At 32.7% G+C, this 13202-nt stretch overlaps 2 protein-coding genes across 2 annotated transcripts in view; both read left to right on the top strand.

Annotated features, from left to right (window-relative positions):
- Positions 1-3158, top strand: part of LOC107621800 (carotenoid 9,10(9',10')-cleavage dioxygenase 1) — an 8426-nt gene extending 5268 nt beyond the window's left edge. Inside the window, exons 4-13 of the mRNA XM_016323796.2 lie at positions 299-567; positions 730-909; positions 1002-1080; positions 1205-1286; positions 1397-1459; positions 1556-1694; positions 2038-2296; positions 2391-2458; positions 2672-2836; positions 2941-3158. Coding sequence (XP_016179282.2) covers positions 299-567; positions 730-909; positions 1002-1080; positions 1205-1286; positions 1397-1459; positions 1556-1694; positions 2038-2296; positions 2391-2458; positions 2672-2836; positions 2941-3063 — 1427 coding nt within the window. The 3' untranslated portion in view covers positions 3064-3158. The remainder of the gene's footprint in view (positions 1-298; positions 568-729; positions 910-1001; positions 1081-1204; positions 1287-1396; positions 1460-1555; positions 1695-2037; positions 2297-2390; positions 2459-2671; positions 2837-2940) is intronic.
- Positions 6551-7234, top strand: LOC107621801. Its single transcript, XM_016323799.2, has 2 exons — positions 6551-6766; positions 7029-7234. Exons 1-2 carry the CDS (start codon positions 6573-6575, stop codon positions 7195-7197), a joined length of 363 nt encoding a protein of 120 aa, XP_016179285.2. The 5' UTR covers positions 6551-6572; the 3' UTR covers positions 7198-7234.

Here is a 13202-nt window from a genome sequence, read left to right on the forward strand (position 1 = left end):
CCTTAATTTTCTTGTTTTTTACGGCGACAAATGGCAGGAAATTAATTAAGGTAAAACGAACAAATCCCGTTGACGTCCGTGGACTAATTAATAACTAATGTACAAAACGAATTAAAGGTCAAAGTATATTATATATATTAATTGCTCTAGGCACCATATAATGGAACTAAGAATATGATTGGTCTGTTACTGGAATATTCTAAAAGTGGAAATATAGATAAGAATTATTGGAATATTAAATTAAAGTAAGTTTAAGCAAAAAATTCAATAATTAAATACTATTATTATCATTGTGCAGGACCAAATCCGCTATTTGGAGGACTGAAATCAACAAATTCAATATTTGGAAAGACAAGTCACGTATGGGTGGAAGGAGAGGGAATGCTTCATGCATTGTATTTCAATTATAATAATAATAATAATAACAATAATTGGACGGTTCTATACAACAACAGGCACGTTGAAACTGAGACCTACAAGCTTGAAAAACAAAGGAACAAACCATCATTTTTGCCGGCCATTCAAGGCGATTCACTTGCCATTTTGTTTGCATACCTCTTAAATTTGGTCAGTATAATGTTTACTATAATCAATGATGAATCATCTTCTTGACTTTGACTTTATTTCTAAGTAGTCTAATATAATTATCAATTATTTTCCAAAGGTATATGTTGGGTAGGTTTGATGGTCAACTTGGATTTTGTTTAATCGCTTAATTGTGTTTAACAGTTGAGATTTGGCAAAGTAAACAAATACATTAGCAACACCAATGTGTTTGAGCATTCAGGCAAGTTTTATTCCGTGGCTGAAAGTCACATCCCACAAGAGATTGACATCTTTACCCTCAAAACCTTAAGGAATTGGGATGTCAATGGAGCCTGGAATAGACCCTTTTGCAGCCACCCAAAGGTAATTAAGTAGGTTACTATTCTCTTCTCATCCAATAATAATAATCTCGTTCATCAAACTCAAGAATTGTTTAATTTATTGACTTATCACAGAAAGCTCCAGGTACAGGGGAGCTTGTAACATTAGGAATATCTCCAATTTTACCTTTTTGTGAACTTGGAATAATTTCTGGTATGCATTATATTGTATTTTTTCATAAGACAACATTATTAATTAGTGTACAAACTAGTTCCTATAGACTATATATAGTACATAAATAATATATCTCACATGGTTATTTCACTAACTTTTTCAGCCGATGGAAAAAAATTGGATCACAAAGTTGATCTCAAACTGAACAGGTGCACCCTTTGCCATGAACTAGGTGTTACACAGAGGTAGAAATTGTACATAGATAATACTTAAAATACTTTATTATTATTATTATTGTTGAGGATGAAAACGTGCATATGCAAAATATGATCATGTTTTGTTTTTTTCTTTGTAGGTACAATGTAATCATGGATTTTCCACTAACCATTGATCTACTCAGACTTGTTAAAGGAGAGCAGTGAGTGCATATATCCTTTGTAAAATAATTAAACCCAAAATGCATTCAATTCAAAACCGCCACAATAGTTATTTGGCTCTGCATGACTGATTGCAGACTAATAAGGTATGATAAGGATGAATATGCAAGAATTGGTGTGATGCCACGCTATGGTGATGCAAGCTCAATCAAGTGGTTTGAAGTGGAGCCTAATTGCACCTTCCATATCATCAATTCTTTTGAGGAGGGTCACGAGGTAATTAAGTTACCTAGAAGTAATATCATCATAGGACTGAGATTTTGAAGGTAGCGCGTTTGGTCAATGTCTTGAGACACAAGAAATATAGAAATGATCGGTCAATGATTTTATATATCCTACAAATTTAAATTGATAGATAGAAATACATGAATGGTTATATATCATACAGACATATAAAAACAAAGAACCAATATTTTTTATTTTTAAGCAAACTTTTATCGGTATTCTTTATGAACTAAGATAGGTACCAAAGGTCAAATGAACACTACCTAAATCATTTCTCTTTCTTAGACATATGAACAAAATGGCTGCACCATAAATTTGATAATACTATGAATAGGTTGTAGTAAGAGGCTGCAGATCTCTTGATTCATTGATTCCTGGACCTCATCCGAGTTCGAGTTCGAATGAACTCGATTGTCTGTCTCGTTGTTACGAATGGCGATTGAACATGGAAACAGGGGAAGTTAAGGAGAGAAGTCTGATCGGACCCAAAGTAGTGTATATGGATTTTCCTATGGTCAATGAAAACTTCATGGGTATCAAGAATAGATATGCATACACACAAGTAGTTGATCCCCTTGCAAGCTCTACACAAGGTAACACTACAAGATTTTTTTTTTTAAAAAAGTAATTATGTGCAGCACTTCATAATTGTATATATGATACAATCTTTGTATTTGGACTATTTAGATGTGCCAAAATATGGAGGTCTAGCAAAGCTCTACTTCGAAGAATCATCGAGTGAAAAGTTATTTATGGTAAGCGAATTCACATTTTATCTGCTATTAAGTAGGATAAGAATTCAAATGTTCATACGAAATTGATAGTTGAGAATTGAAAATGTAACAGAATAAATAGTTTTATTAAATTATTTGAAAGGTTGATTAAATTATTATCCAACTGTTTTCAACTATTAATTTATGATGATATAATTATGATAAGTTCTTAACTTGAAATTTGCGAACTAGCAGGGAGACAAACAACATGATGAAGATCCAATAAGGGTTGAATACCATATGTTTGAGAAGAACACATTTTGCAGTGGAGCTGCTTTTGTACCGAAAGATGGTGGTGTAGAAGAAGATGATGGTTGGATTATCAGTTTTGTTCATAACGAAGATGATGCCATATCTCAAGTGGGTTAATTAAAACTATATGTAGTAGTATCCAATAACAGATTATGCTGAGATATAATTAATTGCTATACCATATATTCAATTATTTGCAATTTTTGTTGCAGGTTCATATAATTGATGGAAAGAAGTTAAGTGGTGAGGCAGTTGCCAAGATTACATTGCCATGCAGAATTCCTTACGGTTTCCATGGAGCTTTCATGCCAATCTCTTTTCAGGCGTCTCACTAGCACTATGTTGTTTGTAGCCACAACCAAATAGATGTAATATTATAGTTACACAACCACAATATTACAACCTTAATATAGCAACAAAGTTAAAGTTACGTCTTCCAGGTTTTTTTTATCGTATTCCTTTTTTTTTTTTTTTAACCAAAGATATGAGATTCGAACCCGCAACTTCTTAATTGAGTACGGGGAGACTATGCCATTTGAGCTATTACTCATTGACTTTTATTGTATTCCTTAGATGTATAGGAACAAGTAGATTTAAATTAAATTACTTTCATACTCACTACCCAAAAAAAATTTAGTTTTACTAACAAACTTTTAATAGCCATAACACAATGGTTACTATTAATTTTGTTTAAATTATGTTTTAGTAGCAATTATACATTTGCCTTAATTGCCTGTTGAAAAATAAATAAGGAAGATAAATATAAATATACTCTTATCTCACTATAATATATTTATATTAATATTATAATTATTATAGTTTAAAACCACACAGAGATAAAAGAGAGAGAGGAATATTTGTAACGTAAGGAAGGAGAGAGAATTATTTTTTTTGCTTGTGTATTATTCACTGAGGTTTAACCGCTATTTATACATGCAAGGAGGCTCTTTTTCTACTATCATTAAATGTAAGGACTTTGGTAACATAGCATTTCAGTATGAAAAAGATGACCATAATGTAAAATAGCATGCCCCCAAGGTGAGGTTGGGAATTTTGTTCTCATAAGTAAGGGTCTAGCAATCAATTGGAGGCGTTTAATAAGTGACTCTGCTAACCCATTTGTGTGTGAACATGAGCTACTGGATGTTCAACACTTATTCCATTAGCCATACAATAAGCATCAAATGCTTGAGAAGTAAATTCACCAGCATTATCAAGATGAATTGCTTTGATTGGATTTTCTGGAAACTGTGCTCTTAATCGAATAATTTGAGCAAGTAATCTCGCAAATGTCAGGTTGCGAGAAGATAATAAGCACACATGCGACCATCTTGAAGATGCGTCTATTATAACCATAAAATATCTAAAAGATCCACATGGTGGATGAATATGTCCACATATATCCCCTTGAATCATTTCTAGAAATTCAGGGGACTCAAATCCAATCTTTGCTGGTGATTACCTTAAAATTAACTTTCCCTGAGAACATGCAGCACAACAAAATTCACTAGTTTTAAGAATCTTTTGGCTCTTTAGTGAATGTCCATAGGAGTTTTCAATAATTCTCTGCATCATGGTTATTCCCGGATGACCCAATCGGTCGTGCCAAATTATAAATTCATTTGGGCTAGTAAACTTCTGGTTTACAATGGCATGTGATTCAATTGCACTAATTCTAGTATAATACAACCCAGATGAAAGTGATGGTAACTTTTTTAATATAACCTTTTTATTTAAATCATGGGTTGTGATATACAAGTACTCATGATTTCCCTCATTCATAGTCTCAATATGATATCTATTTCGGCAAATATCTTTAAAGCTCAACAAGTTTCTTAGAGACTTGGTAGACAATAGTGCATTATTTATTATGAATTTTGTTCCTCCGGAAAACAAAATTATAGCTCTTCCAAAGCCTTCTATCACATTGCCTGAGCCAATAATATTATTAACATATTCTTCTTTTGGTACAAGATGGGTAAAATATATATTACTTTTAAGAATAGTGTGCGAAATTGCACTATTCGCAAGGCAAATATCTTCACAATATGTCCTTGCTATTTTTCTTCAAAGACAAATAATAATAATAATAATAATAATAATAATAATAATAATAATAAAATGAGTAAAAGTACATGCACCGTAAAAATTATTCACATGAATACTTAATAAACACACATATTAAACTATTCCATCATTGATCAAATAGCCAATATTTTCTTTACGATCCTCAAAGAAATTAGATACATCATAATGAATGGTGGAATTTTCATCATTTGAAACAAAATTTGTTTCCTTTTCTTTATCATCCTTTTTCAAAGATGCTTGATAAAGATCAACTAGGTGCCTTGGTGTACGACACGTACGCGACCAATGGCCGTTTCCACCTCAACGGAAACACTTATCCTCTATTGATTTATTTTGCCCATTGTTTCTTTCTTTATCTCACTTCTGGTGAGATCCTTTCTTTTGAACATAATTCTTTTTCCTTCCATAAATTTTCTTGTTACTAAAACCTTGCCATTTACCTCTTCTGAGGTAATGATTTGCCGCATTTACTTCAGGAAATGGGGTGGCGCTAGCTGGGCGCGCTTCATGATTCCTTAAGAGCAACTCATTGTTGCGTACAGCAACAAGAAGGCAAGAAATTAAATCAGAATATTTTTTAAATCGTTTTTTTCGATACTGCTGCTGCAGGAGCACATTCAAGACATGGAAGGTTGAGAAAGTTTTCTCTAACATATCGGGCTTGAGGAAGTATCACATTATTGTACCTTTCTTCAAGGTCTTTCCACAGATCTGCAGAATCTTTTAATGTGAGATATTTATTTTTTCAATCATACATCAAGAAGACGACGAAGGAAAATCATGGCTTTGGCTATATCCTTCTGGGATGTATTATTTTCAGCCTTAATGGTATCTCTAAGATCCATTGAATCAAGATGGATTTTAGCATCTAGTATCCATGATAAATAATTATTCTCTGATATATCAAGAGCATTAAATTCAAGATGAGAGAGCTTCAACATAATGAAAATTTGTTACCTGAGTTTTCCTAAAATTTGATCAGAGTCTTGTGTTGATAACGTATTGTAAAATAAATAAGGAAGATAAATATAAATAGAGAAATATAAATATGCTCTTATCTCACTATAATATAACTGATCTATATATTTATATTAATATTATAATTATTATAGTTTAAAACCACACAGAGATAAAAGAGAGAAAGAGAGAGAGAGAATAATATTTGTAACGTAAGGAAGGAGAGAGAATTGTTTTTTTTTGCTTGTGTATTATTCACTGAGGTTCAACCTCTATTTATACATGCAAGGAGGCTTCTTTTTCCACTATCATTAAATGTAAGGACTTAGGTAACATATCATTTCAGTATGGAAAAGATGAGCCGCCCATGGTCATCCATTTCATTCTTATCGTAACATTGCCATTATTACTACATTTTATAATGACAATTATTACTATTGCCACTAAATTAATACTTTTTTTATTTTTAATTCTACTTTTTCTTCATCAATAACGGCAATTACTATTATTGCCGCTGAATTTTTTATTTTGTTTTATTTCTATCTTCTTCTCTGATTACTTGCCAAGTAGAGATCACACAGTAAAAAACTCTCCCACCCTAAATAATGACCAAAAGAGAGAAATTCCACAACGACACAACCTCAAGCACTTCTCTCCATCACTGACCACCGTTGTAGACATTGTTATCGCCGACAACATCCTCCGCCTCAGATCTGCATTGCTATCTTCGTTTCTTCGTTCGCCTATGATCTATGTCACGATTTATGTTTCGGTCGTTCGCCAAGGACGAAACGAGAATATGGTGGAACCGGCAGCACTTTCATCTTTAAAAGCATCGTCAATGGCGGCAAAGAAGTTCGACGTGAAGGTTGAGGAGCTTCTTGACCGGATGCTCGCTTGTTTGGCTCTCTGCGAAATTCCAAGCTTGAAATCTTGCTCTCCAAGCTCCTCCCTCTTTGTATCTCCTCCAATTCCGGTGATGTTTGCAAAAAGGTTCGGCAACTCTCTCTCTCTCTCTCTCTCAATTTTATTTGTCAACAATTTTGAGTGTTTTAACTTTCAAATTTGAAGATGCTAATGATGATCTTTATGAATACTTGTGTTAATTGTGCAAATATCATAGGATTTCAAATTCAAGGTTGCGAGGGACTTATAGAAATTGGAATTAGAATATAGTAGTAACAAATTGTATAGTTTTGAGTTCTACCGATTTTTCTTCTATGATATGTGATTCACTCTTTGGTATTTATTACAGGTTTCATAGTAGTTCCACTTTCACACTGATATTTTCCTCTTTGATATGGATAGGAAAGAATAATGGAAAAACAATTAGTTTGTGGAACTTTTTGAAATTTTCCTACATGTTGGAGATATCAACTCTCCTGATGTTAAAGGAATGTAAGTATTTTGAAACTTTAATGTGACACTAAAGTATAATAGAAACTCTGAGAATTGTGCTTATTTGAAAAGTATTCCTCTTAATTTTTAGAGTAAAAAAGACAATCTTAAGATATTCTAAAAATTGTTATGAGAAGCAAATTTTGAAGAATAAGATATTTGTATCAATCTTATTCACTTTCTTGTGTTGAATTTTAGATCTATACTTGCTCTTGATTTTCAGTGAATTGTCCTTTATGATAAGAAAGGAAAATATGAAGGAGTTAAAAGGTCTAATTCAAAGCTCCTGATGAGTAGATATTTTATACGCTTTTTGGCATCATTTTCATATAGTTTTTACTATGTTTTGTTTAAGTTTTATTATATTTTAATAGGATTTAGTGAAAAATTCATATTTTTGGATTCTACTTTGAGTTTCTATTTTATGGTAATTTCAGGTATTTTCTGGTTGAAATTGAGGAGTTTGAGCAAAAGTCTGATTAAGAGACAGAGAAAGGACTGCAGATGCTGTCAGGATCTGACCTCCATGCACTTGAAGAAGCTTTTCTGGAGCTACAGAAGTCCAAATGGCACGCTCTCAACGGCTATGAAAAGATAACATCTAGGGCTTTCCACAAATATATAATAGTTTATACTTTGTTTTGAAAATGAAGGCCCAAAACTGGCGTTCAACGCTAGCCACCAACCCCATTCCTGGCGTCCAACGCCCACAGGGGAGCAGCTGGCATCCAACACCCAAAAGGGGTCCCTAGCCAGCGTTAAATGCCCCCAAGGAGTCCTAGCTCATGGGAGACACTCAAGCTCAGCCCAAACACTCACCAAGTGGGTCCCAGAAGTAGATTTTTGCACTACAAGACTAGTTTATCTTATTTTCTATAATCCTTAGTTAGCAGATTAGTATATATAGGAAGAGATCACCCTTGTTTAGGATCTTCTTCTTCCCTCATTTTGTATTTTCGAACATTATGTATAGTATGAGTCACTAACCTCCTAAGGTTAAGGTTAGGAGCTCTGTTGAGTTTCATGGATCAATAATATTACTGTTCTTTCTCAATATGTCTGATTTTATTCTCTTATGCATTCTTGTTCTTCATCTTATGAATTGAGGGTGATCCATGACAATCATCCTTGTTCTACTTGGGTTCTGTGTAAGTCCTGACCCGGATAGCATTGAACCAGAGCTAGAGATTGCATTGCAGATTCCAATAGAGCATTTGAGCAACTTTGGATACGTGACATGAAATCCCGTTGACTATGGGTGCGTAAGGTCTCTGTGGCATTAAAGCTAGAGTTAGAGAAGCATCACTTTCTGATCCAGAAGATCTGCCTTGTCTGTGGCACCTTGAGTAGGATCGTGAAGGGGAGTGGATTGCTTAGAGCTTCATCTTCTGTTACAGTAAGAAACCTAGAGGTGGCCTGATGAGAGGACATGAGTCATCTTAACATGGTGGATTGCTATAGTAGAGGAGGTTAACTTGATGAGAGGACATGAATTAATCACTTACGGCTGCCATTGAAGGAATCAGAAGGTTATTGAAGAAAATAGTAAGAAAAGTTAATCTGGAAAGACAAAGCATCTCCGAAGCCTCAACCGTTCTATCACCATTGATTTCACACTTATCTAGTAACTTTTATTTATCTATTTTGTTTTATACTTTTTCCATGACAAACTATAACTTTTATCCGCCTAACTAAGATCTGCAAGGTATCCACTGCTTGCTCAGACCAACAATCTCCGTGGGATCGACCTTCACTCACCTGATGTATTACTTGGATGACCCGGTATACTTGCCGGGCTATCTGTGCGAAACGTGCGGAGCCAGTTTCGTGCACCAAGTTTTTGGCGTCGTTGTCGGAGATTGTTCGGATTTGACAAACAACCGGATTATCTTGTTGCTTAGATTAGGTACTTTTTACTATTTTGTTTGAGTCTTTTTTTTTTTCGAAAAAAATAAAAAAATTTTCAAAAATCTTTACTTTTCTTTATTAATCTTTATCTTTTGTTTGAGTCTTTGTTCTTATTCTTGTTAAAGTTCGAATTTTTTGTTTTCTTTTTCAAAAAAATTTTTCAAAAATAGTGTCTTTTGTTTGAATCTAGTGTCAATTCTTAAGTTTGGTGTCCTTTGTGTGTTCTTTGTTTCCTTAAAATTTTTGAAATTGTTCTTTCTGTTCTTTCTTGATATTCAAGTTGTTCTTGTTTCATTTCTTGTTTTGATCCTAAAAATTTTAAGTTTGGGTGTCTTTTGGTGTTTTTCTTTCTTAATTTTCGAAAAAATTAGTGTCTTGATCTAAAAAATTTTAAGTTTGATGTATTTTGGTTGTTTTTCTCTTTTTTCATTAATTCAAAAAATCAAAAAATAAAAAATTTATATCTTTTTACCTTAATTTTCAAAAATTACAAAAAAATTTCAAATTTTAATTTCAAATAACTATCTTATCTTATCTTAATTTCAAATTTTAAATTTTAAATCTTATCTTTTTAAAATCTTTTCTTTTAAATTTAATTCTTTCCTATCTTATCTTTCTTTTAAATTTTAAAATTCAAAACTTTTTCAAATCACTATCTTATCTTTTTATCTTTCTTTAAAATTCAAAAATCTTATCTTATCGTATTTCAAATTCAAATTTTAAAACTCAATTTCAAAATTTAAAATTTAGAATTTCAAATTTCAAATTTCAAAATCAAATCTTTTTCAAATCTTTAATCTTATCTTGTTTCAATTTTAAAATTCAAAATAAAATCTTTTTCAAAATCTTTTCAAATTCTTATCTTATCTTTTCTAATTTTAAATTTCAAAATTAAATCTTTTTCAAATCTTCTATCTTATCTTAATTTCAAATCTTTCTTAATTAGTTACTTGTTTCCTCTTTCTTCTGTTTCAAAACTTCCTAACTAATTCCTCTCTCTTCTATTTTTCGAAAACTTCTCTTCTCTTTCTCTCTCTTCTCTTTCGAAAATCACATTCAAGTTTTCAAATCTTTTTAATTTAATCAATAAATAAAATAAGAACAAAAATATTTTAATTCTATTTTCTCCTTTTACTTCTAATTTCGAATTCTCTACCCCTCTTTATTCGAATTCTTCTTCTCCTCTCTCTATCTTCATTCTTTTTTCTTCTTCACATCTCACAGGGAGTTCTCTATTCTTTAATATAGAGCTCTTATTCTTCTTCTTTCTTGTTTATGAACAGGAACAAGGATAAAGAACCTCTCTTTGATCTTGATTCTGAACCTGAGAGGACCCTAAGGAAGCGTTTGCAACAAGTTAAAGCACAACATTCCGGAAGAGACCTCACAGAACTTTTTGAACAAGAAACTAAAAGTACAGACATGGTAGCTGAACCGAATAATGAAAGAGATGCAAGGAAGGTTCTTGGTGACTTCATTGCACCAATGATGAGAGGAACTCTCGCGCGATCTAGAATTTTCACAATAAATTCGCGTTGTAAGTATAGCTTCTAGACCGACAAGAATTCCTTTCTTACAAACGTTTTGGTTGTCACAAGTAACAAACTCCTTTGAAATTGATAACCGAAGTATTTAACCTCGGGTCGTCTTCTCAAGGAATTGCAGGGAGGTGTTCTTATTATTGGTTATGCAAAGGTATGTTTTGGGGTTTTGGATCAAGGTAAAAAGTAAGAATAGCAATGGCAGAGGAAATAAAATAATAACAACAAAAATAAACTCCTGGCAAGGTATTAGAACTGGAAGTCTTATCCTAGTTATCCTTATCAATTATGATGAGAATTGGATTTTTCTCCCACTTTGTTAACCTCTAACTATGAAGGTAAGTTAAGTGGACGAATTAATTCTGATTCCTTAAGTCCTAGTCTTTCCTTGGGAAAAGTCAGAGTTAGTGGAACTCGAATTAATTCTTGAAGAATTCCAATTTTCAATTAACAATGAGTTTGATAACTCAAGAGTCTCCAATGACTCAACCAAAGCCAAAAGAAAAAAATCCAAATTATTTATATAAATAAAGGAAAGAAATCATAAATCTGAAAATACCTCAAATAACATTAATTAAGAAAATCAATCCAAACATAAAGAGTTCATAAACTAAATTGAGAAAATAAATAAAAGGAATATTGAACCTGGGATTGAGAGTCACTCCTAAAACTAAGAGAAGTCTTAAATCCTAATCCTAAGAGAGAGGAGAGAATCTCTCTCTCTCTAAAGACTACATCTACTCCTAAAATTGTGAATTTGAATGCTTGTTTTTTGAATGGATGCATTTCCCCACTTTATAGCCTTTAATCTGTATTTTCTGGGCCGCAAACTGAGTCAGAAACAGCCCAGAATTCGCTGGTTGCGAATTCAAACACGCTGATTTTCGTCACTGCGATGCGTCCGCGTGGATCACGCGACCGCATCGCCTAGCGTTAGGGAAACTATGATATATTATATATCAAATCGAAGCCTCGGACGTTAGCTTTCCAACACAATTGGAACCGCATTGTTTGGACCTCTGTAGCTAAAGTTATAGCCGTTTGAATGAAAAGAGATCAGGCTGGACAGCTTAGCAGTTTCTCGAACTTCTTATATTCCTTCCACTTTTGCATGCTTCCTTTCTATCCTCTAAGCCATTCCTGCCCTGTAATCTCTGAAATCACTTAACACACATATCAAGGCATCTAATGGTAATAAGAGAGGATTTAAACATAGGGAACTTAAGGCCAAAGAAGCATGTTTTCAATCAAAGCACATAATTAGGAAGGCAAATGTAAAATCATGCAAATAGTATGAATAAGTGGGTAAAGAGTTGATAAAATCCACTCAATTGAGCATAAGATAAACCATAAAATAGTGGTTTATCAACCTCCCCACACTTAAACATTAGCATGTCCTCATGCTAAGCTCAAGAGAAGCTATAAAGATGAAGAGGAATGATAGAGAGTATGAAATGTAACCTACCTATATGAATGCAACTACATGCAAAATGATTCTACCTACTTGGTTAAAAGTAAACAAATCTTTCAAGACAAACATAAATCAGATTTCACTAATTCAAATCATACAATAAAAAGCAAATAAACTTGTAAGAAGATAGCTCATGAAAGCCGGGAACATAGAATTAAGCACTGAACCCTTACTGGTAGTGTATATCACTCTAACTCTCAAGTGTCTAGGGTCAATCACTCTACTCTTCTCTAGTCATGCTTTCTAAAACTTTGTTCTTCATCTAACCAATCAACAAATATGTAATGTTCCAATGCAAACATCATGAGGTCTTTTCAGGGTTGTAATGGGGCTGAGGTAAAGGTAAAGGATATATGTATGGCCAAGTGAGCTATAATATGAATCTTTAATTATCCTAAGCTCTCACCTAATATACATATACTCTATATACTTTTAAATTCATGCCTAGCTACCCATAATTCCCACTTTTGTATGATTCCCATACTCATGTACCAAAATTTTGATATTTCTTTACTTTTATCACATGTGCATTGATCTTTTTATTAACTTAGCATTGGAGTAATTTTGTCCCCTTATTTATTTATTTATTTATTGAATATTTTTGGTTTTTTTTTTGTAGAGAAATAAACATAACTTATCAATGCACATGAATTTTCTATTATTTTTCTATTTTGGTTTTTCATGAGTAGGTTCCCAAATTTCCAATATTCAAATAAATTAGAAACATGTTACATTCCCTTATTAACCCATGTTCCCACAATTTTTCCACACTTAGTTGTTACACAATCTCTATCTTAAGCTAACCAAAGATTCAATTGGGATAATTAATTTGTTTTCCGCTTAAAGCTAGTGATGTGGTAAAGTATAGAATAAATGGGGATTGAAAGGCTCAAGGTGGCTGACAAGGGTAATTTAAAGGGTAGGCTTATTTGGGATAAGTGAGCTAAAATCAAATAATGGCCTCAATCATATGCAAACATGTAAATACACTGAATATTGGACATATAGATTGAAACAAAGTAAAGATCGCAATCATAGGGAAGAAAACACACAAGAATAAAATATTTATGGTTAAATAATATAACCATGTAAATAAGCTCAAAATCTCACA

Source organism: Arachis ipaensis, chromosome B10, assembly GCF_000816755.2.
Source record: "Arachis ipaensis cultivar K30076 chromosome B10, Araip1.1, whole genome shotgun sequence".
NCBI lineage: Eukaryota > Viridiplantae > Streptophyta > Magnoliopsida > Fabales > Fabaceae > Arachis > Arachis ipaensis.

Bases quoted from the DNA above. Each gene is read 5' to 3' on its own strand.
- LOC107621801 (XM_016323799.2), top strand. From the start codon at position 6,573: ATGGTGGAACCGGCAGCACTTTCATCTTTAAAAGCATCGTCAATGGCG. The intron at 6,767-7,028 runs GTTCGGCAACTC...TATTTATTACAG, and splicing joins CCGGTGATGTTTGCAAAAAG to GTTTCATAGTAGTTCCACTT.